Source organism: Muscardinus avellanarius (genome assembly GCF_963383645.1).
Source record: "Muscardinus avellanarius genome assembly, chromosome: 14".
In the NCBI taxonomy this organism is placed as follows: domain Eukaryota; kingdom Metazoa; phylum Chordata; class Mammalia; order Rodentia; family Gliridae; genus Muscardinus; species Muscardinus avellanarius.
This window is the reverse complement of record NC_137800.1, coordinates 21,639,446-21,665,692: the sequence shown is the minus strand read 5'-3', so window position 1 is coordinate 21,665,692 and position 26,247 is coordinate 21,639,446. Positions and strand designations below refer to the sequence as shown.

General features: G+C 39.8%; 1 protein-coding gene across 1 annotated transcript in view; it reads right to left on the bottom strand.

Annotated features, from left to right (window-relative positions):
- The window catches only part of PALLD (palladin, cytoskeletal associated protein), a gene marked incomplete at its 3' end in the record, with an annotated part of 424,215 nt that overhangs the window by 197,373 nt on the left and 200,595 nt on the right, over positions 1–26,247 (bottom strand). The window contains exons 9-10 of the mRNA XM_080710225.1: positions 18,945–19,064; positions 16,581–16,920 (exon numbers count right to left, since the gene is read on the bottom strand). Coding sequence (XP_080566351.1) covers positions 16,581–16,920; positions 18,945–19,064 — 460 coding nt within the window. The remainder of the gene's footprint in view (positions 1–16,580; positions 16,921–18,944; positions 19,065–26,247) is intronic.

Sequence of the window (26,247 nt, the reverse complement as noted above, 5' to 3'; positions counted from 1 at the left end):
GCTTTTTGGCAAGTTTTTAAAAGTTGCTTATTTTAGGAACTTTGTATATGTGTAGTCAAGGACAAAGGATGCATTGTGAACATTCTCTTAATAATAATAACAACAGTGCATTGACCTGTGGCGGGTGCATTATCCCATGACCACAATCCTGTGAGAAAGTCTTTGTCATAATTCCCTTTTAGTGACAAAGAAACTATAACATACGGGCACTGAGAAGCTTATCCAAAATCACCTTGCCTGGGAGTGGTGTCGATATTTTGTCCTATACTGGTTTCTTGGGCTGGAATGAACTCTCTTTGAAAAGCAGCTCTGAAATCACAAATTGACATCTCCTTACATATGGAGGACAGAATAGATGTGCTTATTTTTGTTCCTTCCTTAAAACCTCAAAACATTCACTGGAATTAAAAGTGAATGGATGCATTGCCATTAACTTAGCAGGAGAGGCAAGTGGTAACTCAAGCACGTACAGAGCAGACAAGGATGCTAATTAGAACCAGAGCTGCCTGGACCACTGGATTCAGAGGAAGAGGCAGAAGAGAAAGATGGGGCTGAATACAAGAAGACTGATGGAGAGATTGTAGGAGGCCAGCCCTTTCCGCTCTCCATTCCTGGAAGCGAGTCACCCACTCCTCTGCCACTAAAGGAGATAAGAGCCTTCCTTTAAAGAAATGAAGAGACAGAATTATTCCTGTCTCAGGGATACAGGGGACCGAATGACGTGGGAAGGGGGAAGTTAAAAATAGGCATAAAGAATTAAATGAGCTAGGAGTGGTGGTGCAGTGCACACCTCCTGAGACAGGAGGACCTCAGGTTCGAGGCCAGCCTAAGCAACTTAGAGTTTCAGCAATTTAGTGAGACCCTGTTTCAAAATAATAAAAAGTAAAAAAAAAAGGGGGGTTGGGCTGTAGCTCAGAGGTAGAATGCTCCTGAATTAAACCTGTAGCGCGCGCGCGCGCACACACACACACACACACACACACACACACACAGGAGTGCATTTATCTAATAAAAGATGAAAGGCAGCCCTACTGCTCTAATGAACCTTCAGATGCTGTCTACCAAGCCCCTCTGCCCCTGGCATTTGGGGTCCTTGCTGGTCCTCAGGTAAAGCCTACTGGTTTACAAATCTCAGATAAGCATGTAGTTTCCAGTCAAAAGGTCATGAGCTGCTTATGAAAATCCTTGAACATGAAACTTAATCCAAATAAACACACAGGGGAAAAAAAGAAACTTAAGAGTTCAGGGGCAATGCAGAGAAGAGAAAAGTAAAATAAAACAAAATAAAAAAAATGACCACTACCACACTAAGTTTCATTCTCAAAACACTCAATGAATAACATCTGCAATGAAAGAAAAGGACACAGCCGGGTGTGGTGATGCACCCTTGTAATCCCACCATTTGGGAGGCTGAGACCAGAGGATCGCGGTTCGCAGCCAGCCTCAGCTACTTAGTGAGGCCCTCTGCAACTCAGTGAGACCCCGTTTCAAAATAAAGAATAAAAAATAGGGCAGGGGGTGTAGCTCGGAGGTCAAATGCCTCTGGGTTCCATCCCCAAACTTACCAAAAAAAAAAAAAAAAGAAATAAAAGAAATAAAAGGACACTACTATATTGCATCCATGGAACAGAATAGAATGCCATAAAAACTTAGAAAATGTGAAAGGAGTCTTGTGAATTAAAACTATAAGCAGAGCCAGATGTGGTGGCACACACTTGTAATCCCAGCATTTGAGAGGCTGAGACTGGAGGATTGCAGTTCGCAACAGCCTCAGCTACTTAGCGAGGCCCTTCGCAACTCAGTGAGACCCTGTTTCAAAAATAAGAAGACTGAAAAATAGGGCTGGGGTGTAGCTCAGAGGTAGAATACTCCTGGGTTCCATCCCCAGTACCACAATTATACACACACACACACACACACACACACACACACACACACACACACACAGAAATAACTAATTCAGTGGGAGGCTTAGAGAACAAAAGAGAAAAGATCTATACAAAGTGCAACAAAGCCCGGTGTGGTGGTGCACGCTTGTGATCCCAGGATTTGGGAGGCTGAGAAAGGAGGATCTGGGCAGCCTCAGCTACTTAGTGAAGCCCTCTGCAACATAGTGAGACCATGTTTCAAAATAAAGAATAAAAAATTGAGCTGGGAGTGGGGCTCGGAGGTAGAATACCCCTGGGTTCCATCCCCAGTATCACACAATAAAGAAAGTACAATAAATATAGGCAAGAAAAGATAATGAGAATATCCATTAAGAAGTCTTAACATTAATATAAGTTGTCAAGTTTCAACAAGAGAGAGCAGAGAAAAAAAAATGTTAGACAATTCCCACAATGTATGCACACCAGTTTCCAGACCAAAAGGGCACACTAAATACCTTCTACATTGTCTGAGAAAAAAGTACTTATCATTATAAAATTTCAGGGCACTGAGGTTAAAGAGAAGACTGTAGTTATTTTCAGAATGACAAAAAAGTTATATAGAAAAAAATTAAAAATCATATTGGTATTAAACTTTGCTATAGCCGGGCGTGGTGGCGCATGCTTGTAATCCCCACGCTTGGGAGGCGGAGACAGGAGGATGGCGCAGTTTCAAAGCCAGCCGCACGCACTGGCTTAGGAGACCCTGTTTCTAAATAAAAATATAAAATAGGTCTGGGAGTGTAGCCTGGAGGTAGAAGGGCTTCCAAGAACCCCAGTACCACAAAAAAAATTGCTATAATAATTTTAGAAACTAGAATATGAATTAAATTCCTTCAAACTTCTTAGGAAGAACCTGTAATTCCCAATCCAGCCAAAATATCAATTAACCATGAGGACAGGATAAATCTTTTTCCAGATGAATAGGACATGATGGTCTGGATCTGGAATGTTCCCCAAAGGCTCCGGTGCTAAAGGCTTGGTCCCAGCACCGAAGCACGCAGAGAAGGGGCTCTTGGGAAGCGAGGGCTCCGACCTCACCATTGGGCTAATGCATTGATAGGCTCATAATCTGCAGATGTCATTGAGAGGTGGTGGAAACGGGAGGAGGTGGGGCCTCCTTGGAGGTCGCTGTGGATGTGCCTTGGGAGGGCATATCTTGTTCCTAACCCTTCCTTTCACTTTCTCTGCTCCCCAGCTGCCATGGAGCGAGCCATTTTCCCCTACCACTCTCTTCCACCATAATGTTTCTGCCTTGAGACCAGATGACCAGGGACTGAAGTCTCTGGAACTGCAAGCCAAATAAATCTTGCTTCAAGATGATTTTCTGGGCATCCTGTTACTGCGAGAGGAAGCTGAGAAACACGTAGGGTATGGAAAAGGAATGTGTTCTGCATCTTGGAAACAACTGGTACATGGGATTTTGGAAAATTGAGAGAACAACATAAAGAAATGAAATATATGGCAATCAGGATCACAGGAACTAGGATAGGATAAAGGTGACATTTACTTCCAGGAAGACACTGAAGGGAAATCCTAGGGCATTTGGTGTGCAGGAAGGCTAGAGAGCTGTTAGTCAACAAGAGGGATGATGGGGATCCAGGAAGGGAGTTTTCCTGCATGTCAGGAGCAGTACTTTGGGAGTAAAAAAATATCAAGAGAAAAGCAGTGATCAAGAAGATGCCGGAGCTGCACTGTGGTCCCAGTGAGAACCAATAAAAATATAGATAGTTTTAGTGTTTTGTTTTTTTTTAAAGGCCATGAACAAGACTGGAAAAATAGCTGACTGATGGAGTAAATAAGTACCATTTAGAAAACATTTCAATAATTAAGGCTGGAACACTTACATTTGTATAAAGTCTCCAAAGTAATGTTTTGTGACTTAATTAAGTCTCTATTTTTGCTATATCAATGTGAAACATGTCCAGATTACAAAAGCAGTAATGATGAGTTTCTGAAGGAAAAAAAATGTCAAAAATGCCCACTTACTTAGTCTAAATGAATGGTGTTAACAACTGCTTCTATCAGAAACTGACCTGCTTGTCACAAGGGGAGTGTCCAGCGAGACGTGGAGACTCTTGGCTTATGACCAGACATGGTGGCTTTTCGATTTCTGTAAGTTCCGTGAGAATATTCTGCTTCAATTTTAAACAATGCACTGAAGTATAAGCTAAAGTCGACATGAACACAGATATAAGCACATATTGTTCTCCTAGAATAAGAATGTTGGTTTTATATGAAAATAGATCATGAAGAAAATTTGACACAAGAGGATTTACAGTTAATTGACTGCTTGTGGCCAGGTAGAATGTAGTTGGCAAGAGGTTACTATACCCTGCCTTAGCATCACAAATGAGATCTATTCTAGACTTCATAAAGGGTGCACTTACGGCTGACAGCAGAAAGAGATAAATTCTCTCTTCTACTGAAAGAAGGAGATTAATTCAAAACTTTAATTTACTAGAACATCCATAAAGTTGAGGTAACTCAAGCTAATCTCCCTCCTAGCTGTATGATACATTCTCTGCCTAAAAGGATGGCCTACGAAGACCACTCCAGCCTGGCAGATACCGTGATTCTCCGTGGCTGGATCTTTTGTACCTTTTCAGTCCCCTCCAAATGGCTCCGTATTTTGGGGGGCCGAGCTGGATCCAGGTTGAGGTCTGCACATTTTCCTGACTGCACTGCATCCACTTCAAGACACTCCAGAACAAGAAGACAGCAAATTAGAGACAGTCTCAGACTGGAAGCAAAGGTGTACCAGCTGCCCATGACACAGAACCAGCCAAAACCCCAGAGTCAAATCCAGGTGATGTTCTCAAACATTCTGACTAGAAGGACCAAGAACTTAAACAAAATTTAAAACATGCATGTCTTCATCCCGTTTCATTTTCCATTTTCGTTGAAATACAATTCCAATCTACTTAGATCACTTACTATTACCCCTAGAGTGTAAAAAAAGAACTTCATCTTGAAAGTCAGCTTTGGGTAATGCAACACCAGAAAATCTGAAAAGTTTTCTCTATCCGATGCCACGAAGAAGATGCCACGAAGAAAAGAGTTTATTTCTCCAGAAGAAATCAGCTATGCCAGTAATAGTGCCTTCTGGACCCATCAATTGCTTAAGAAGCTCATCTCTGCCAAATTTTTGTAAGAAATAAAAAGAAAAAAAAATCTTGACTATATTTCACTCCGGGAAAGCAGCTGTTTAGTATCAGAAAGTCTTAATAATGACAATAGCCAAATATAATTCTGCTTTTCAAAGATGGAGTAATTGGAACAAATCAGAAGCAAAACTTCTGCTGTTATTCTAGGATGTTTCCTCATGAATAATCCTTTCCTATGTGTGTAAAATTGCTTTGTGATAGAATAAAAATGGGAACATTTCACATTTGATTTAGAGGGTTCCTTTTGAAGAAAGTTATGAGGAAAGGAAGGCAACAGGCACGAAAATACAGTCGTCTGGAGCAAAAATTTTACCCCCAAGGCTAAAACCATTTGGAAGTCCAAGCTACAAACTCTATTTTAGAAATGACACAGAACAAAAGACATTTTTATTTTTCGGTGCCTTGTACTCCCGCAACCTTTTATGGCATACTGTTTTTTTTGTTTTTTTTTTTTTTTTTTTTTTTTTTGCTACAAACATTATTGTGCATAATGATATATCCCTGAAACCAGATGGCATATGAACTATTTCAACAAAGAGAGAAATAAGGACAAGGAAATATTTGTGGTCTTTCCAGAAAACTTTCACAACCTTCACATTTAATGGCAATTACTAGGAAATAGCAAGTTTGACATTGGAGCCGAGGCATATAATTACCCACGTGACCTGGTTATAAACTCCCCTGAGCATAAACCGTACCAGATAGCTGTACTTACTCTGATATATATAGTGAAGTCAAAATATTTGGAGAGTGTGTTAGTCATTCAATTGTTTTACTAGCTTCATATCAGGAGGCTCACAGTTGGAGTACCTCTAATGCTCCCTACCGTGTCTACACACATTGTGACGTTGAAACAACAAAACAGACCATCATCAGAACCTTGATGGTCCATGTGCATCCTCACGATGGCCTCGGTAGAGGGGAGCCAGGAACACTCTACCAGGGAACAGCCACATCCAGAGGTGGTTGAAAGGCATGGACTTGGTCTTTTCAACTATTCAATTGTGAAGTTCTGATTTTAACTAATTTATAGTTTTATTTTGAACAAGGCAGCTGATATGTGTGCACAAATTAAATGTGACTTATACAGAAAAATTGTTTCATGAAAATCTGTGCATTTTATCAAACTAGTTTAATATGTACATGATGCTTAAAATCAAATGAAAGAATGTCGAGTTCCTTGCCACATATGGAACAGCTTTTTATTTTTTAAAAACATTATATTGATTCCAGTGTGAGCCACAGGGTTTGTGTAATCATAACTTCAATGCAGTAAGGAAACAGTCTTTCTTAGGTGTGTTAAGAAAACGAACCATCTGCTTTTGTACATGTTATAGAAACCAACTAAAATAAGCCTCCCTATTCCTAATGTTCCCACCATTAGGTGACGTGTTCGTGTGAATGAAAAACGTCCACATTCCCAGATGAAGTAAACCTACGGTAAAAAAAATATGGCAACCTAATATATTTCAGTCTTTGGTAGACAGAAATAAATGATCTACTAGTAAACACTGTGGACATGGAACAACATTTCATAAATCTGAGTTAAGAGTCATTGAGAACAATTGTTTAAAACTATCCAAATACAGGGGTAACCTTGTTCAATAAAAACTCAACTCAGGGTCTTGCCTGAATAGAAGAGGTTACCACAAAATAAATCATGGTGCTGAGATGTAACTGGAAAAAAAAATGGGGTGGGCTAAGGAAGTAAGAGTTACAGTGGGCATGGCTCTATTGGATTCTGACTATAAATAAGCTTATTTAAGAAATAACAGTGTGATGCCCAGGACGATCCTCTTGTATTCAGTGTTGGCTCTTGGTTGCAGACCCAGTTTCTCTAGTTCTCAACTCTCTTCTCTTTGTTCTTTCTCCATTTTTGACCCGCAGTTCTTTTTTTTCTAGATCCCTTCCATTTCTTATGAGATTCTGGGACTGTTTCTAACTGGTCTCTCTGCTTCCTTGGGGGTAACTGAAATCCTTCCCCGATGAGGGCACTGCCCTCATTCTGATCCTACCTAGCAGGAAGGCTCCGTCTGCTCCCGGGTTCCCGAGGCAACTCTTGGAACAGCTGCTGCTCTTTTAAGTCTCCGTGCTCCACCTGGGATCACTCTCTTTCCTGCTGTCAGCAGCCTTGGCCATTTCCTCCTCTGCTCAATAACTTTACTACGAAGCGCTTGGGTCCCTGCCATTGCCCTTGGCCACCTTCCACCTGAATCTTCCTTCCAACGTCTCCACAGTGTGGTTCCTTGACTGCTTCCTCTGCTCCCGTGACCTTGATTTCCACGTAAACCCTCCATGCAGACAGAGATAGCGTGAACTCTACTTTATCACTTGGGAGGCATTTCTCTTACCATTCTGAATTTCAGAGTCCTCTCTTTGATCACAAGAACTGTTCTTGTTCCATGAGAACTTGCCCACTCTCTCTTTCATTCAAATGAATGAAGTCATTTTCATTCTTGGTGAAATTTCCATTTTCTTAAGCCCTCTATTTTGAAGTGAGGGGGTCTTTTTTTCCCCCTATTAAACCCTGAACTGGCTCAGTTTGGTTCCTTTTCTGACCTGATATGCTGCTTGGATGATGATTTCAATGACACTTCTCGAGAATGAAATTAAATAGCATCCGTTGTGCCTTGACTGTCAACTCTACCTGTCTTGTTTCTACCTCTGAAAGCTGGTGATGGCTGAAATACAGTCATAATAAAGATGCTCATTGAATCTAATATGGGTGTCACTCTCTAAGTTCACAGGGCTTCTCTCTAATTCCCAGAACACATACACTCTCCTTCCATCTCTCATAGTTTTCCTCATTCTTTTTTACTCTGCATAATTTCAGTTACCACACCTACCTTTTCTTTATTAATAGACACCTTTTGTCGCATACGTTCCTGACAATATTTCTGTTTAATTTGGAACCTCAATCTTTCCTTTCCATCGTTTCTTTTTTTTTTTTTAACCACTGTATCTGAGGGAAGTTTTCATCTTACTTTCTGTAGAAGGCCCTAACATAGATGATCCATTAAATATCGGTCTTCGCTGTGCGTGGTAGTGCATGCCTGTAATCCCAGTGTTTGAGAGACTGAAACAGGACGATCACAGGTTCATAGCCAGCCTCAGCAACTTAGTGAAGCTGTCTGAAACTTAGTGAGACTCTGTTTGCAAATAAAAATAAAATAGAGCTGGAGGTGTGATTCAGAGGTAGAATGCTACTGGGTTCAATCCCCAGAAAACACACACACACACACACACACACACACACACACACACACACACACACACACAGAATGTTGGTTTTAAAAATCTTGTAAAAAAAGAAATAAGGTCTGGGGATGTAGCTCAGTGGTAAAGTGCATATCTAGTATGTTATCTCCTTCATCTTTGTGTCCTTTTGAGGCCCTAGGTTTGATCCCCAGCACTGAAAAAGAAAAGAAAAAAAACCCCAAAACTTAATTATACTTTTACTCTAACACCTGAGACGTAGGATTGAAGGAATGGGTATTTTGTTTGTGGAGGGAGATGACCTTAGGAGAGTGTTTGCAGAGGAGCAAACTCATTTTGGAATGCAGGACACTTTCTGGATGGGCTTCAAAAATGCAGAGGGACTCTGGAAGCCACTGATTTCTAGAAGTCCAAAGGAGAGGTGAGGGCATTCAGCGCCAAGTGGGCTCAGCACTGAGCTCCCAGAAAGCATCTGTGACGGGCGGGATGAGTGGGGTTTTAGCAGAGGAGGGGAGGGATGAGAGAGCGCCAAGGGCACTTACTTTAAAACATGATTTTATAATTACACAAGTAATAAATACTTTTGTTGGAAAGTTGGAAAATTGGGAATAATTGATAAGAACATAATCGAATCCAAATCCAAGAATTTGAAAGACTGGTAACATTCGGGTGCATTTCCTTCTAGTACATGATATATGTGTTAGTTGGTTTAAGAGTATTATTTCTTTTCAGCTGGGTGTGGTGGCGCACGCTGGTAATCCCAGCATCTGAGAGGCTGAGACAGAGGATCACAGTTCATGGGCAGCCTCAGCTACTTAGTGAGGCCCTTTGCAACTCAGTGAAACCCTGTTTCAAAGTAAAGAATAAAAATAGGGCTGGGGGTGTAGCTCAGAGGTAGAATGCCCCTGGGTACCACCCCCCAAAAAAAAGTATAATTTTTTTCATAGAATTAATATTCAGCTCCATGTTATTTTGTACCTAGTATTTTTCACTTAATACTATTAGGATTCTGCTATCAGTTTCATAACATTATCTCTGAGCATCTTGTTCTCATAAGGCTCCATTTAATCTCTGAGCTTTTGCTGTTCCTCACTTTAAAAATAAAATGTTCCCATTTGAGAGGGACTACATTTTTTTTCAAGTTACTTACCAAAGAAGCTCCTATACACTTTAGGCAAGCTGAATTGGAAATGTTGAATAGATATTACATTATCATATATTCCTTCATGTAAATCACCGACTATTTAAGATGGACATTGTAATTATTATGGATGGTTGGGTACCACTTCCAGTGAAGACGGGATATCTGCAAGTATTTCCAGTGAAACATTACACACGAAAAAAGACTCCTTGCCATAAAAATAAGAACTCAGCCTTCTAGAAATGTAATTAAACATTATATTTACCCAGAGACTGGCATAGCAAAGTAGTATTATCCTAATACTAAGAATGTGACACTGTGTCAGAGCCAATATTTACATGAAAAAATCCTGAAGAAGAATACATCAAAATGTTATTCCTTCATTAAAAGTTTCAAACTCCAGGAAGTTCCTTGATTGAACTTTCCATTTCAGGGAGGGGTCTTTTTCAAAGCGATCCAACACCAACACTGTTAATGTCAAGTCATTGTAACGCTGAGTTTATGAAGAGTTCGTATCCTAGGACTGCAAAAGCAGGCCCTGGATCCCTCTGACACTCCTTACTTCTCATCCTCCAATGTGTCAGGTGAGTGTGTGTGTGTGTGTGTGTGTGTGTGTATGTGTGTGTGTGTGTGTGAGAGAGAGAGAGAGAGAGAGAGAGAGAGAGAGAGAGAGAGAGGGAGAGAAAGAGAGAGAGTACTTGAAAAGGTTAGCTCTGTTCCGTCTTTCCCCTTCTATTATTCTGAATCCTCCTCTGGTTTTATCCTTTTCACTTTCCCTGGTACTAAATTGCTTTATTTGTCTAGACTCTGCAGATAATACAAATTTCCTCCCCAGAAATAAAAGCAGGTATACATTAAATCTTCAAATTCAAAACCAGAATGATTTATCTTCTCAACATTAAATTGGGAAGAAAAGGTATTTGGATCACACTGAATCTAATTTAGGGATTCTTCATTCATTTACAAAGTCTGTGTAATGTTAAAAGATGTGTAACTATAGGTGTGCTTGTGTGTATGTTCTTGCCAAAACAGTCTTGGAGGCTGCCAGATTATAGATGATTCAAAAGTAATATTCTTATGCCCTTCATCTTTATGTTCTCAGCACCCAGAATTACCTAAAACTTTGCAGAAACTCAATAACAATAAGGAAATGAAAAGTGTGCTAGATTTTTAAATACGATATGCATACTTAAGGAATTCCTCCCAATTGCTTGCTGACTCTGTCTCTTTGGCCTTTTGCTATATATTTTGCCCGACACTGTCTTGCTTACCTTCTCTTGGCCTTTCATGGTATTTTTTTTTAACCTACTGGGCAAAGCTTAATGCTAGAATGGAACCCACCAAAACCACTTGCATTTCTAATGTCAAACAGAAATATAGTGAGACCTTGAACCCTCCCTCACTAGTGGAGGTGAAAGGACGGAAAAACGTTCAACTCTCTGAGTTACACTGCCCCAGCCACACGCTGGAGTCTGAGCCGCCGTCCAACATAAACAGGACGGGAAGGGAGTAGCACAGGAGCTCTCAGCCCTTCATCAAAAGTCTGGCATCTGACGGGGGTGTGAACATGTCAAGTACACACACCTTGGCGGGGCAGTTTGATTGTGCCGGGGCAGCTGACATCGCAAGTATGCACCAGAGAGAGAAAATGTCTCCCTGGTTCTTCCAAAGGTCTCCTTATCTCTATCAAAGCAAGAGGTTAATCAAATGAGGACACAGGAGAAATCAGGAAGGAGTGAAAGGGTTCCCAAATTAAGTACGCTGGACAAACTTCTCTAGAGTAATTCTCCCTCATGGGACTCCTACTGCATTCTTTATATTCATTCATTTGCAAGATAAATGATGCCAGTTGGGAAAAGTCTGTAAAGAAGGAATACTCGGAATTGGCGTGGTTTGAAAATATTAGTCCTCTGGTAAATCTAGGTGAAAAGTTTAGCAGAATAAAGGGGATTGCTCTCAAGGCGGGGAGACCGTGATCTTTCTCTCTGTTGGTCTGTTCTTGTTCATGCATTCGAAAACTATTTCTCAATATCTGTTCTCCAAGCCCTGCTCTAGGACCTGGCAAAAGAGCAATGAACAAAGGCAGTGACTCTCCCTCCTTGTAAAAAGCTTACGTTGTCAAAATGGAGGGAAAGCCACACGCAACCCCCAAACCAAGTAAATGACTATCAGAAATAATTATGCCCTAGGCAGTAATTAAAGGAGAGAATCTACTGGACAGTGGCTGAGGGCTGCTTTAGATTGGGTGGTTGGGGAAGGGGGTGACATTAAACGGAGTTTTGAAAGACAAGAAGAAATTAGCCATTAGGAGAAGCAGAACATTCCAGGGAATAGAACATTCCAGACGAGGGAACAACTTGTACTTAAATTCGTGTCTAGGGGTGTGGGGGAACCCATAAGGAGCTTCCAAATATAGAAAGCTTGGCACGGTTCAGTCACTGATAAGGAGAGTGACAGGCTATTCTTTCTTTTTATCTCCCAAACACATCATCTCCATTCCTGCATAGACGGGGAAGGGGCGTTTCTCAGATTGGACACGGGGCTTATAATTGTGAACACATCACCTACTTCGTCAGCCTTGAATTGGACAGAGATGACACCGGAAATCCTCAAGACCTTAGCTTGAATGAGTTTCAAGGACATGCCCCTCTCTTGAGACAGGATCTGCAGAACTAATTGTGTGTCTCGGGGTGGAAGTGGATACAAGAAAAGGGCTACAAAGACTGTCAAATGCCATTGTTTTGGAAAGACTAATTCAACCTGAAATATTTTGTCCTTTTAAGATAGAAAATAAAGGAATTTATGTATATATATATATATATAAATGTATATATATATATATTTTTTTCTTGAGAGACTGAAGAAAGAACAAATAAAAAATGGAAAGACTAATTCAACCTGAAACCATTTTGTCCTTTTAAGATAGAAAATAAGAAAAAAAAAAGTGTGTGTGTGTGTGTGTGTGTGTGTGTGTGTGTGTGTGTAATTTTTTTTCTTGAGAGACTGGAGAAAGCAAATTGTAAGAATAGAAGTGCAGAAAGCTGTTAATTTATCATAAATAATAATTAAACAATTTCATTATTATGCTCCTTGTCAAAGGGGCTCGGGCTCTTATGGCAATGTGTATATTTGTGGTACTATAGTGACAAATAAATACAAGCCTATCTGCCAACCTCGCTTGCTCCTGATGCAAGAACTTGCCCATTGCCGCAGTCTACAGTAACCTCTCCTTTGGTTTTCATTTTGTTTCCACTGCGGCTTCAGATCCTACCTAATTCCCACAAGACAGAAGAACATAGAACAAGAAGGGATAAATGGGTTTGAAAACAAGATATTGCCACTTATTTGTTATCTGGCCCAGTTTAGGAGGTGAGCTGAGTGGGGAAGTATGCCTACGCTTTCCCACATGCTTCGCAAGTTACCTCCTAACTTTGAAGCTCACACATTTCCCAGCAGGGCTCCTTCCTAGGAATTCCCTGCATATCCAAGCCTTTGAAGGATTTTTTTGGGGGTAGGAATGAGAGAAGCAGTAATTTTCACCCGGGCCTTAGATTGACTTTGGATCTTCAAGACATCACTTTAGAGAAAGGGCAGTATTTGGTGCGCTCAGAATATAGAGGAGACTGTAATAGCCAATATGTTTGGTTTATCCATATTTCTTCCTTCCTCTGACACATGATTTAAACCCCATGTTGCTTCTTTCATACTGTGAGAGAAGATTATGAGCATCAGGCACTGAGTCACAGAAATCACCCTGCTGATTTTTTTTTCTTGTGTCAGGCTCAGTGCACTTCCTGTTCCCGCAGCAAGTGGTGAGGCATTTCATCCAGCGTGCACGGCCTCGGCCTCTTACTAAAGGGCCTACATTTAATTATGCTTGGCTGGTGCTTGCGGAAGAGCGGCAGACACAAAGACACTGGGAGATGCAGAAAGTGGACACCTCCACGATACTGATCCAGGAAACCCACCTTTGTGATGGGTATGACAGACCTGAGGGCAGGTCTGGGATGCTTGTAAGTCCACCTGGGGATGGTTTCCATTGGATAAGAGAAGATAGAGGCTGGATTCTCAGGTTAAATCGTGTCTGGCTTGACATTTCTCTTTTCATTTTAGTCTTGGATCTCTGCCCCCTCCCCCACTCCAACTTGCCCCTTCTCAGGATCATTATGAAAACTATTTAAAAGGAAAAAAAAAATGCAAGGAGATTTTGTTTTAGCTGAGCATGGTGGCACACACCTATATAATCGTAATACTTGGGAGACTCAGACAAGGAGGATTGCAGGTTTGAGGCCAGTCTCATCAATTTAGTGAGTCCCTTAGCAACTCAGTGAGAACTTGTTTCAAAATAAAAAATAAAATAGGACTGGGTGTATTGCTTAGAGGCAAAATGTCCTTGGGTTCAGTCCCCAAAAAGATACATATTTTTTAAAATAACCTTTCTTTTTGTTTTTCTCCAAGAATCTAATAAAATACCATGTTCTAGATTAATTTATTATGAGAATAAATATTTTAGTTCCTATTATTTACCTCCTCCTAATTATTCCCTATTAGTTTGATTCCAAACGATTAAGGTGCATGAAATGTCATAAAGCCCCCAAAGTATTAACTTCTCATTGAATTAAAAAGAATGAAATCATAGCTGATGGGTAAAGATAAAAAGCAAGCATAGTTTTTCACTGCTGGCCATGAGAGGCAAATAAAATCCCATTATTTTCCCCAATGTATGAAAAAAGTAGCCATGTGTAAGGATTTTACTTGGCAGTTACTTACAACCATTAATTAGTCTAAATTATTTGCAGATGTCATTTCAGAGAATTTCCTTATCAACCACAGTGTTTAAAACAATGAGCAAACCTTTTTAAATAGATGGTGGTAAAAGAGAAAGGAGTGGGAAATCTCAGACCACACCAATGGTTCTGGTCCCCTGGAGAGGGTGGGTTGGAAGAGGGGATACAGGGAGTGTGCTTTTTTTTTTTCTTTAATGACCTCTGTACTATTCAGATTGTCACATCAGCTTGCATTGATTTCGTACTTCAAAATAAGATCCAGTAAAGTAATTATGATTCACAAGAAAACTTAAAAATGAATGTGCATTTGAAAAATGTCATATACTTTTCCTAGTTCAATGACAGGTAAATACACAATATGCAAAGTACTAAATGACATTCTAAGGAAATCTTTAAACACACAAAGATTTGGGAAAAAAAGCGGTAAATTCTGGCACAAGTAACTATCTTTCAAGATGCCGGATTTCGTGTTACGTGCTTACATTGCCTTTTTCTAAATTTTCTCGTGAGAGAGGAATGACTCCTTTCTTTGGATATCAAACACCCACCGAAGTCTCTTTTTCCTGTGTTCTATTTTACTTTGAAAATCCGACTCATAAGCAGATCATGATGTCACTCTTCAAACTTGTGCTGAAGCCACTTATCCTCTTAATAACCACGTAATTGTTTTGTCTGTCTCTTGTAGACATGCCCCCTTCCTCAACCAACACACAACATCGCCGCACCAGAGCTAGAAGCTGAAGAGCTGCTGAAACCCTGAGATAAGAAGGGCTGTGAAGGCCTGTTAACAGCTCCTCATGTTTACTCTGTGATTTATACCCAATTTATGATGGTCATTATAGTAGATACTTTGCTTACTCAAGAGCACAGTCAAGTCCTGGTCGTTAAACACATTTGCCCTTTGTTTCCTTGGAGAGTAGGTCCCTTGTTTCATTGCAAGCATTGCAAATACATATTCAAGATGCAAAGATGAAAGAAGTCAGCAGTGGCAATTAATTTTTATGGCCGGTGCTAAAAGAGTATAAATCTCTTTTATGGCCGCCATGCTTTAGCTCATTTACCTGGTCTGACTCTCAATTGAGCAAAGACATAGATCTCAAATGTTTATCTTTCACACTATCGCATGCAAACCTAGTCAGTAGCCTACCACCTTCAAGAAGAGTCAAACCAGAATACAAAATTAAGTGCTGGGTAGTAAATAATAGGTAGACTATTTTGAAACTGCAATATAAGACCGTCCAGAAATATGCTTTTGTAAAATTGTCCATTTGTTAACTTAAGGTGCTCTTTGGGCTGGTTTGCTGTTTGGTTAGTAAAATGATGTTTCTTAGATCTCTTGGTAAACACTAAAGCGAGGTACAAACGCAAGGTATTACTCTAGTTGGAAAATCTTATAAATGCTAACATTTCTAACAAATGAGTTGAGTGTAGAGAAACTGTGCAGTCAGTAGTAGGAAAACAAAGAATAATTCCTATCAGACAAAAATCCTTTTTGCACCAAAGTAAAAAAAAAAAATCATATATCATAGAGAAATAGAAAGGACTCTCCTAGATCCTGGCAAATTCATTCTCATAGCAATCTGCCCTGTTGGAGTACTTACATGTGCTGTATGACTTTATATTTTCACTGACCTCTGTCAGGGCAGTAATTCAAGGTCTGTTATGCTACGGTAGACCCTTTTGAGTTAATTTATTTCTGCCTCTCTCTGACACTGTAACGGCTCCATTCATAACAACGCTCTGCTGTGTGGTGCCAATGGAAACAGCTCATGCAAGGTTTATTATCCTAAGAAAATAATGGAAATCAAATACGAAGGTGGAAATGTGCAGTTCTGTGAAATTCCAAAGCCAAGTGGGTTTGTCGACAGCACCCTTCCTCCCAACAAGTCTTTGCACATGCACTTTCAAACTTTGTGCTTTCCCTTTTTCCTTTAGCTATATCAGATCTTCATACTGATTCCTACAACTAAGACATTTGGAAATGTTTTCATGGAGGGCTCAAAGGAGATCTCCCTTTTCCATTGTTTCTGGGGAGCAGCTAGGTCTTTGACTATACATTGGAAGTCATGCCCCTCACTGATATTTTCACAGCCGTAACCAGTTAGAGCTTTTAGCCAAGGGCAGATTTAACCAAGCTTCTTATTTACCTTCTTTTTAGGTATCTTTTATATTTTTGAAGGATTCCATTTAGAAGCAACGTCACCTCCACTCAGGGACAACTTGCTTGTAAAAGGAGCCAACTTGCTGCCTGGTTGAGCCCAGGCAAAAAGTTTTTTTTTTTTTTCCTAACCAGAGAAGGAGCAGGAGCATGGAAAGTATTATAAAACCATGCAGAAATACTCACAGTTTCGGTTTGGCAAGCAGAGGTGGTGGCTCCTTTGTGGGTGAAAGCAGGGCAGCTGGTGTCGGAAGAGATTTATTACCGTTAGCTTTGCCATTAATCAGTCCATTCACTCCGAGGCTGGGATGGACTCCGTTTGTTTCCCGTTCAGCAGAACCGAATTGCATCTGAAGGGCTGCCATGCTAAGTCCTGAGTCAGAGCTGTTCACCTGCTGGAGCTCACATGGTTTCTTTGTCTCCATCTCGAAGGAATTCATCTCCAAGATCGAAGGCGGAGGTGGAAAGTTCTGGAAGTGTTCACTGGGTTCTCCCATTGAGTTGTAGCTGCAATTTTCAGTGTTGGCTAAGGAAGGGAAGGGAGGGGAAAAGTAATAAGATTCAATCGTCCAGCAAGTTCTTTTTCGCTCTCATAGGTCTTCTAAGAATCCCTGTGTCTGTGGTTGGAGAAGAGGTGGTTGTATTCCTCTCGTGGAAGCTTTGCCAGCTGGAGGGCCTGGCTCTTCCAAGTATGTGTTGAATGACCATTACTTGTCTCATTTTTGAATGAGCTCACATATGAGGAGCCACCTATCAATTCATTAACAAATTCCAAACAACAGCTAAAGATAGGACTTGGTTAAAAAAAAAAAAAGACAACACAGATAGTATCAACCTTTAATGCTTTGTCTACTCTCTGTCCAACCCGTGGGTCCAACCGAACATCCTATCTGTGTTTACTAACAGTGGCTGCAGCTATAAAAGCTTTTTGCGGATATCCATCCTACTTTCAAAGCTAAAGAAGGCAAAACTCTGAGTCAAAGCAAAATGTCTCATGATCTCATAGAGAAAAATTTTTCCACATCAGCTAATTGCCCCAATTGTAACTCAGCATAAAAGATTTTTAAAGTTGTTGTCTTCAATAAAACAGCAGTATCTTGAGATCATGTCTTTTTTCAATTCTTTATCCTGCCCAGAGACAGCTTCTGTTGTGCACTCAAAAAAGCTCACTGAGGTAAACAGAAAACTCAGTAATATCTGTTGATTATCAGTAATAGGGTTGATTTATCTCAGAAAGAGAAACTATTACACACCAATTTTTACCACTCACAGAGTCCAGGATTTTTTTTTGTCATTGTGATTGTGTGAGCATTGCACTATTGCTATGACCATTTGAAGGGCCAGTCTTTGAGTCAACTCAAAATCAAAATGTGGGGATATTCCTTGCTATGTAAGTCCAATTATGGCACTAGGGTTTCCTTTAATACTTCAAGTGCTCCTTCATATCAACCATCTCCCCATAATGGTGAAGCTCTTGTTCCTTTTCTGTGATGAAAAAGCACTTGGAATTGCTACTCCAGCATCCCCAAATGGGTCTTGGTTGTGCCTCTGCTGCCACCTAGCACCAAGTGTTTGCTCTTCTAGGAATCCAGTGTCTATTCAATTCTCCTCTTCAAATCTGTCTCTACAACCAGACACCCCTTTACTGGCTCCCTACTATGTGTATTGCCATGTGTCTCTGTAAGATAACTGAAAGAGATGAGGCCTTTCTGTAAACAAAAGTAATATTTATTAATCAGAGTAGAAAATAGTCAACAACTCAAAGAAAAAAATGATTTTGTATTGCCCTACCTAGTGGTAAGTTTTTGATTTTAAAAAAGTCCATGTAGTTTTGAATATTGGTTCAATACTATAATATATGCCTTTATCTTTCATAACAAAGTTATACATATCAATGAAGTTTGATCCCTAAGATCATTCTGAATTATACTTCGTTTCTCTTGTATCACCTTTTCAGAAGTTTCAACAGTGGATTAGACAAGGGCATATTTGCAAAATGACTTCCAGAGCTCCTGTGTTGACACTGCTAAGGACAGGGATTTACCTCTGAGTAAGAGGTGGCCTCCTGGGGCAAATATGACTCAAGGTTAGCATGAAGTTGGGAAACCAGTCCCATTGTTTCTAAGACAAAGATTGTAGGATTAAAAAAAAAAAAAGTAGCTCCCAGCTGGGCGTGGTGTCCCACGCTTTTAATCCCAGCATTTGCGAGGCTGAGACAGGAGGATCACGGCTTGCAGACAGCCTTGGCTATTTAGTGAGGCAACTCAGTGAGACCCTGTTTCAAAATAAAAAATAAAAACTTCTCCCAAACCCAAATAGCTCTCAATTGCCCAGTTGGCATCATTATTCTTTCTGTTTGTTGTCTCCTAATCTCTCGCTGGCACCTCCCCCTCGCCTTCTGTTTGGTGATGAAACATCTGATTGTAACTGCCCAAGTGGCAGCTAGCATTCCCAAAGGGTGAGCAGTTTCTGGGACAGTTGCTTCCTGCCTTAGGGACCCACACCAGAGTGGGGGACAGAACCTGGCTGTTTTTGACTTTCCACATGTACCTGGGGTGACCACCAGCTGGGCAGTGCTGGTCACAGATCCGTAGTCATTTCTTGCTGAGCAGGTAAAGATCCCGGCATCTTCAGGGAAAGTCTCAGCAATAACAAGAGTACAAATCTCCTCTGGAAACGAAGAGAGGAGAGGGAGTCACCAGAGAGGAACCACTGATCTGCTTTGTAGAGGTCATAGCCTCTTTCCCAACCTCCCCTGACATCCTCCCAAGAGCAAGCCCTGCAGGGTCACAGAATAATGCTTCCCCCTCAACCTGACCAGCAATAATGAAAATGAGCAATTTTTTTTCTCAAAACACATAGTTTATTTCAAGCACTAGAAGGAAAAAAGTGGTAACTCTGGGTATGAGTTCTATCTTGTAATAAAAACATTTTGTCTATTAGGAAACAAAAAGGACTTCAGTCAAATGAGGAGAGAAACCAGTAGGATAGTAGAAGCAGATTGGAGAGGAAGGTAGGGAGAGGGAAACTGAAGACTTCACTGCCAATCTCACTAGCAGGAAGAGGGCAGGGCTATCCAGAGGGAAATACACAAGATATATACATGTATGTTTCTATCACATTAAATTTCACTATGATGTATAAAAGTACAAAAATTAAAAAGTTATATTCAAACATAAAGGTCTAGGGATTGTAGGGATGATAAACTTTTGCGATTTTAGCCATTGGTGTAGCTCCAGGAAAATTTGTCTCTAAGTTATATTAATACAGGTTTAAATTTGCAAAAACTATGATAACCCATGCCTAATTCTATTAGCACATTAGTCAATTTGATGTTTAAATGGGATGTGAAAAATGGAGTCCAATGTAAACATAAAAGTGAATAAATAATAGCTTAATAAAGACAACTTAAAGGAACAAGAGTTAACTTAGTTAAAGGTAAGGAGCAATGACAGAAGTACAAAGACGGTAAGATTCCCTTAATAAAGGTTTCTAAAATAGCCAAAGTGTTAGTAGCAGAGAGCTGAGTAGTGGTGGACAGGATGAGGGAGGGGGCAGGGGGAGCTTAGAGTGGGCTTAGAGTTGCAGACATGTAGATGAAAACGTTCTAGAAATCAGCTGGACAACACTGTGTATAGCTAACAATGGTGTACTGTATACTTAAACATGGGAGAAGGAAAATTTCATGTCATGTATATTTTTTTAACCACAGTAAAAGTAATGAAATATTTATTAAGTATTCATCCATTTAAATGATAATTCAGGTAAAATATTGTGACAGCTACCATAAATCCAAAGAAGTTAGCACACGGCAGATGGTGCTTAAGTTTTTCTTTATTTTTCTTGGAGAACGACAAGAATAAGAACTATATTCCCTCAAGCAAGAATGAAGAAGGTGGCCTGAATGAACGGAGGACTTGTTCACGAAAGATTACAAGATACTGAGAAACAATTTTGAGATAAAGTCTGGAATCTCATTCCATGAATAGCTTCCAAAAGTTTTTTAAATTTGTCCATGTACTTAACTGTTTTTGAGTATACTCTCTTACTATTCTGTAGTAACAGATAATGACATAAATAATACAAGTTGTTTGTAATTTGAAGGGATGAATTCATATCCTTCATGGACATAAATTAAAAAATCTCCAGATTAATTCAAATTCCAAAAGATTATACCCTAATGCTCATATACCATGAGGACTTTTTAAGCTTTTCTTTGTTTTCTACAAAAACCATGCTGCATTTTAAGGCTATTGCAAGTGGAAATGGTCATTAGAAAGTGCTAGTTTGCAAAAATTCTTTTGAATCATAAGACAGAAATAGGAAATATAGAATTAATGTATGAAAAAATGTTCAACATCATTAGCAATCAGAGAGATGCAAATCAAAACTACTCTGAGATTTTACCTAACTCCTATTAAAATAGCAATCTTTAAAAACACAAACAACAAATACTGGTGAAGGTGTGGAGAAGTGGGAACTTTAATACATTGTTGGTGGGATTGCAAATTAGTGCAACCACTTTGGAAAGCAGTACGGATGATCCTCAGAAGAGTGGGGATTAATCTATTATATGATCCAGCAATACCACTTCTGCTGATCTACTCAAAAGAATGGAAATCAAACTATCAGACTAATGTGCATCTATGTTCATAGCTGCACAATTCACCGTTGCCAAACTACAGAACCAGCCAAGATGTCCATCAACAGATGAATGGATCACTAAACAATGGAATTTTACTTAGCTATAAAGAACCAAATTATGTCATTTAACCGAGAAATGGATGGAACTGGAGACCATTATGCTAAGTGAGATTAGTCAGTCACAAAAAGTGAAAAGTTGGATGCTTTCCCTAATATGCAGAAGCTAGGGAGAAAAAGGGTCATAGGAGGAACTTTAGACAAAGACGGAGAAACTTTAGATGAGCAAATAAGGTGATCTAATTGAGGGGAATGAGAGGGGGAATTCCCTAATGCACATGATGTACATTCACAAACATATCAAAGTCAATCACCAAGCCGAACATGAGAAGGAGGGAGGGGGAGAGAATGGGGAGGGAAATAGGGAAGGGCTAATTGGTGATGTGTGCATGTGTCCCTCCACCATCTTGTACTCCATTAAGATGTATGGCTACAGTGCACCAATAAATTAAAAAAAGATTTTCAGGCAATTAAAATGTATGCATGTATATCACTCTCACTATGAACTGCATTATATGAAACTATAAGCACAAGTAAAAGTATTAAAATTTCTAAAGAAAAAATCATTGTGGTGTTTTATGTTTATCTCAGCTGTTTAGATGAATTATAATTCTATTTGACTATACAGTATCTTTTCAAATTGACCAATATTAGATATGATACTATAATTACGAAGGCAGAAGTTTTACCTGCCCTCTTTCTTATTCTTTTTGAAAGCTTTGCAACATTTTCTATTGCATCCATAAAGATATAGCTAAATGGTTTCCCGAATTGTCTTCCTTTGTCTTTTTATTAACTTAAGGCATTGCTCTACATTTTTTGGGGTAAATTTTATATTTTTAAATACATAATATAAATACATGGTACAAATTTTGTACAAATACATGGTAGAAAAATTGAAAAGTACAAACAGGTCTATAGTTCTTTACTTTTTAAATAATTGCTGATAGTTTTATGGGGGTTCAATTTGAACTTAAGACAGAGACTGACATATATGCATTTCTAGCTAGGCGCAGTGGCTTATACCTGCAATCTCAGGACTTGGGAAGCTGAGATTGAAGGATCACAGGCTTGAGGACAGCCTCAGCAACTTACAGAGTCTTTCAGCAATTTAGTGAGGTTCTATTTTAAAATAAAAAATAATCCCGGTGTGTGGAACACACCTGTAATCCCAGTTCTTGTGAGGCTGAGACAGGAGGATTGCAGGTTGGAGGACAGTCTCAGCAACTTAGTGAGGCCCTCAGCAACTTGGCGAGACTCTGTTTCTAAATAAAATAAAACAGGGCTGGGGTATAGACCAGAGGTAGAATGCTCCTGGGTTCCATCCCCAGTATCACAATAAATAAATAAATAAATAAATAAATAAATAAATAGAAATAAAACATAAAAATAAAAATGAAAAGGGTTAAGGGTGTAACTGGGAGGTAGGATTCCGCTGGGTTTAATCCCCAGTACTAATAAGTACACACACACACACACACACACACACACACACACATGCACACTTCTGTGTGCATATATTTGTTGTGTTGTGTTATATCTAGAAATACAACTTACTGCAGAGAAACAGCAGAACTATACAGTCATATAAAGGCACAGATTATTTCAGGTTACATATATTTTTCATTTGTGCATCAACGTATGGAAAGCACAAAGATGTAAAACAATTCAGGAGCATAGAATGGTATGTATTTCAATTAAAACATACATTGAATCTTTAATATTGTTGTTTCAATTTTAAAAAATTATCTTTTTTTTTTTTTTTTTTTTACTGAAATGAGGGTGTTACTGAAGACCTCCTATACTAGAAGTGGTAAAGCCAGGCGTGGTAGTGCACACTTGTGATCCCAGCATTTGGAAGACTGAGACAGGAGGATCATGGTTTGCGGACAGCCTCAGCTACCAGTGAGGCCCTCTGCAACTCAGTGAGATCCTGTTTCAAAATAAAGAATAAAAAATTGGGCTGGGAGTGTAGCTCAGTGGTATAATGCCCCTGGGTTCCATCCCCAGTACAAAAAAAAAAAAAAAAAAAAAAAAAAGAAGAAGGAGAAGGAAGAGGAGGAGGAGGAGGGAAGGGAAGAGAAGAACACTGGCTACATAAGAACTCAGCCCTGGGTTTTTCACAATTACCTGACACATGTTTGGGGACATTATTATGTAATCAAAGTGGGTTGTACTGCAGCAGGTAGTTTCAGCCACTGTGAGTGGCTGATAGTTTCTTTCAGGTCTCTTCACTAAGTAATACAAGTTATACTTTTTAATTGTGTGATCAAAAGAGACCTTTAAAAGATGTTTCGTGGCTGGGGTGGTGGCGCACGCTTGTAATCCCTGCGCTTGGGAGGCAGAGACAGGAGGATCGCGCAGGTTCGAAGCCAGCTGCGCGCGCTGGCTTAGGAGACCCTGTTTCCAAATAAAAAAAATGTAAAAATAGGTCTGGGAGTGTAGCCCGGAGGTAGAAGTGCTTCCAGGAACCCCAGTACCACCACCAAAAAAAAAAAAAAGGACAAAACAAAACAAAAAACCTGCTTTTAGCCGGGCGTGGTGGCGCATGCTTGTAATCCCCGCGCTTGGGAGGCTGACACAGGAGGATCACATGGATTTGAAGCCAGCCTCAGCTACTTAGTGAGACCCTGTTTCCAAATAAAATATAAAAAAAGGTCTGGGAGTATAGCCCGGAGGTAGAAAGCCTCTGGGTTCCACCCCCAGTACCACCAATAAATAAATAAAATAAATAAATAAATAAAATAAAATAAAAGAGGTTTCGTATACCCAGTGTGAATGTGGATTTATATGAATAACATTCCTCAAAATTTCCTGGATTTCCCAGCGCTTAACTAGGTAGAAAACAAAACCAACTGGGCTCAGTAGTAGGACACTTACTTCCAGTTGCTGCTGCACTGCTACAAGCAAAAGGAAAAGTTTATTCAAATTTTGAACTTAGGCTACATACTGTGCTGTAGAACTTCAGTATTGCATTTTCATAAATAATGCTCAAATTAAGACCACATGCCATAAGACAGGCAGCCGCTGTGGTCTACTCGGCGGGGACGACATGAACACAGGCTCGCTCACCTCTGCTTGTCCTGGCGTCTCCGTCAGTGCCCAAGGCCCCTCTCCCAAGATCCATTGAGAGAACTGGGAAACACCACCGGCAGTGCCACGCTATGGAGTGTCATTCATATCGGGCTATCTTCATATGTGTAACTCAGTGATTTTTTTTTGGATAAAGATGAAGAAAAACTTAAGGACAGAAAAATTAATTGGCAACTATGAAATAGGCAGGACACTGTTATTGTTTTATTTCTGTCCTACATTTGGCCCTTGATATAAGCCCAAGAACTAGCTATAGCTTTTATTTATTTATTTATTTATTTATTTATGTATTTATTTATTTTTGCAGTAGTGGGGTTGGAACCCAGGGACATTCTATCTCTGAGCTATGTCCCAGCCCCATTTTTATTCTTTATTTTTTTAAGGTTTTGTTATGCTAATTTTATTTTTTATCTTTTATTTTTGGTGGTAATGGGGGTGGAGCCCAGGGGCTTTTCTACCTCCGGGCTATACTCCCAGACTTATTTTATACTTTATTTGGAGACAGGGTCTCACTAACTTGCTGAGAGCCTCACTAAGTAGCCGAGGCTGGCTTCGAACCTGTGTGATCCTCCTGTCTCAGCCTCCCAAGCACTGGGATTATAAGCGTGCACCACCATACCTGGCTATAGCTATTTTTAAATTTGCATAAATTTAAGGCTTAAGAGACCTTGGTTCTGCAATATGATGGGGACATCTTTTAGAAGGGGACTTTTGATCAGGTGGTTGAGTGTAGATTCTCAACTTTTCCAGTCTCAGCTCTTACAGTATCACTCCCATATCTGTCTGATGATAAGAATCATCTGGAGTGTTTGTTAAATATGCTAATTTTTGAGCCCTCTCCTCTTCTCTCTAGATTTTGATTTAGTAGATCTGGGTTGGGCCAAGATATTTTTAAAAATGTTTTCCAGATGATATTATTTTTATTTTGAGGAAAGCATAGAATATATCCTATAAAATGAATTCCAAACATTTTTTATTAGAACTCACAGAAGATACATTTTGTGTTCATTCCAGCAACATGTATGGGTATAATGTGTGTATATGTGTGCATGTATATATGTTTAGTTCCAATAAAGGCTTTACAAAATCCTAAACTGAGGTACTCTACTACTATTTATTTACCTACTTATTTATTTACTGGTGCTGGGGGTTGAACACAGTGGCATTATACCTCCGAGCTACACCCCAGCCCAGTTGTATTTTTATTTGGAAATAAGAATCTTGCTAAGTTACTCAGGCTGTCTTCAAACCTGCGACCCTTCTATCCCAGCCTTCCAAGTACTGGGATTACAGGCATGGACCACGATGTCTGGCTTCTATTTATTTTTTAAAATGGTGGTTGCCATTCACCATAATGGGCCATGCTTATTATGTTATGTTTAGAACACTGCCCTGTAACACCTAGTACACTTCCTGGTTCAGTAATTGGCCATTAATCTTGTCTGCTTGACATAGTAAGAGAAGGGTTTCCAGAACACAGGCTTAGGAGATACGGATACATCTTAAAGACACAACTATTATTTGATCAAAAGGTTCATGAATTAGGAGCCAAACAGCAGAGTAACAGAGCATGAGGTCACCCTGGGTTTTCTGACAACACTATACACAGTCCTTGGCTTTCCCATTGATGAGGGAGATAGAAAGTGTGGAAATGATTCAAGTTGGAATTTCACATAAGATTAATCATTTGGGAAGTGAGATGAAACTGGAAAGGTACAAGAGACTGGGAATTTTAAAATCAAATACATATGGTTACAAAATGAGTTAAAGGTCGACTTGACCGGAGAAGAGTAAATAAAACTTAGATTATTTGTGTTCTAAGGGATTTTAGATGGATGAGCCCAAATCTCTCTTTTCTTCAAGTTTGGTCCAAAGTGCTGCTCTCAGGGTCATGTCTAATTAGTGCTGCAGCCAGATGCTCAGGGTAGGCCGCCCGCCTCCCACAGGCTTGTTTTTTTCCCCGTGCAGCACAAAGCTTTTCCAGTCATCCTGCATTTTTTCCTACTTTAAGACACAAGGAACCTGATGCAAACCGAGGTAATGAAAGATTTATGTTGGG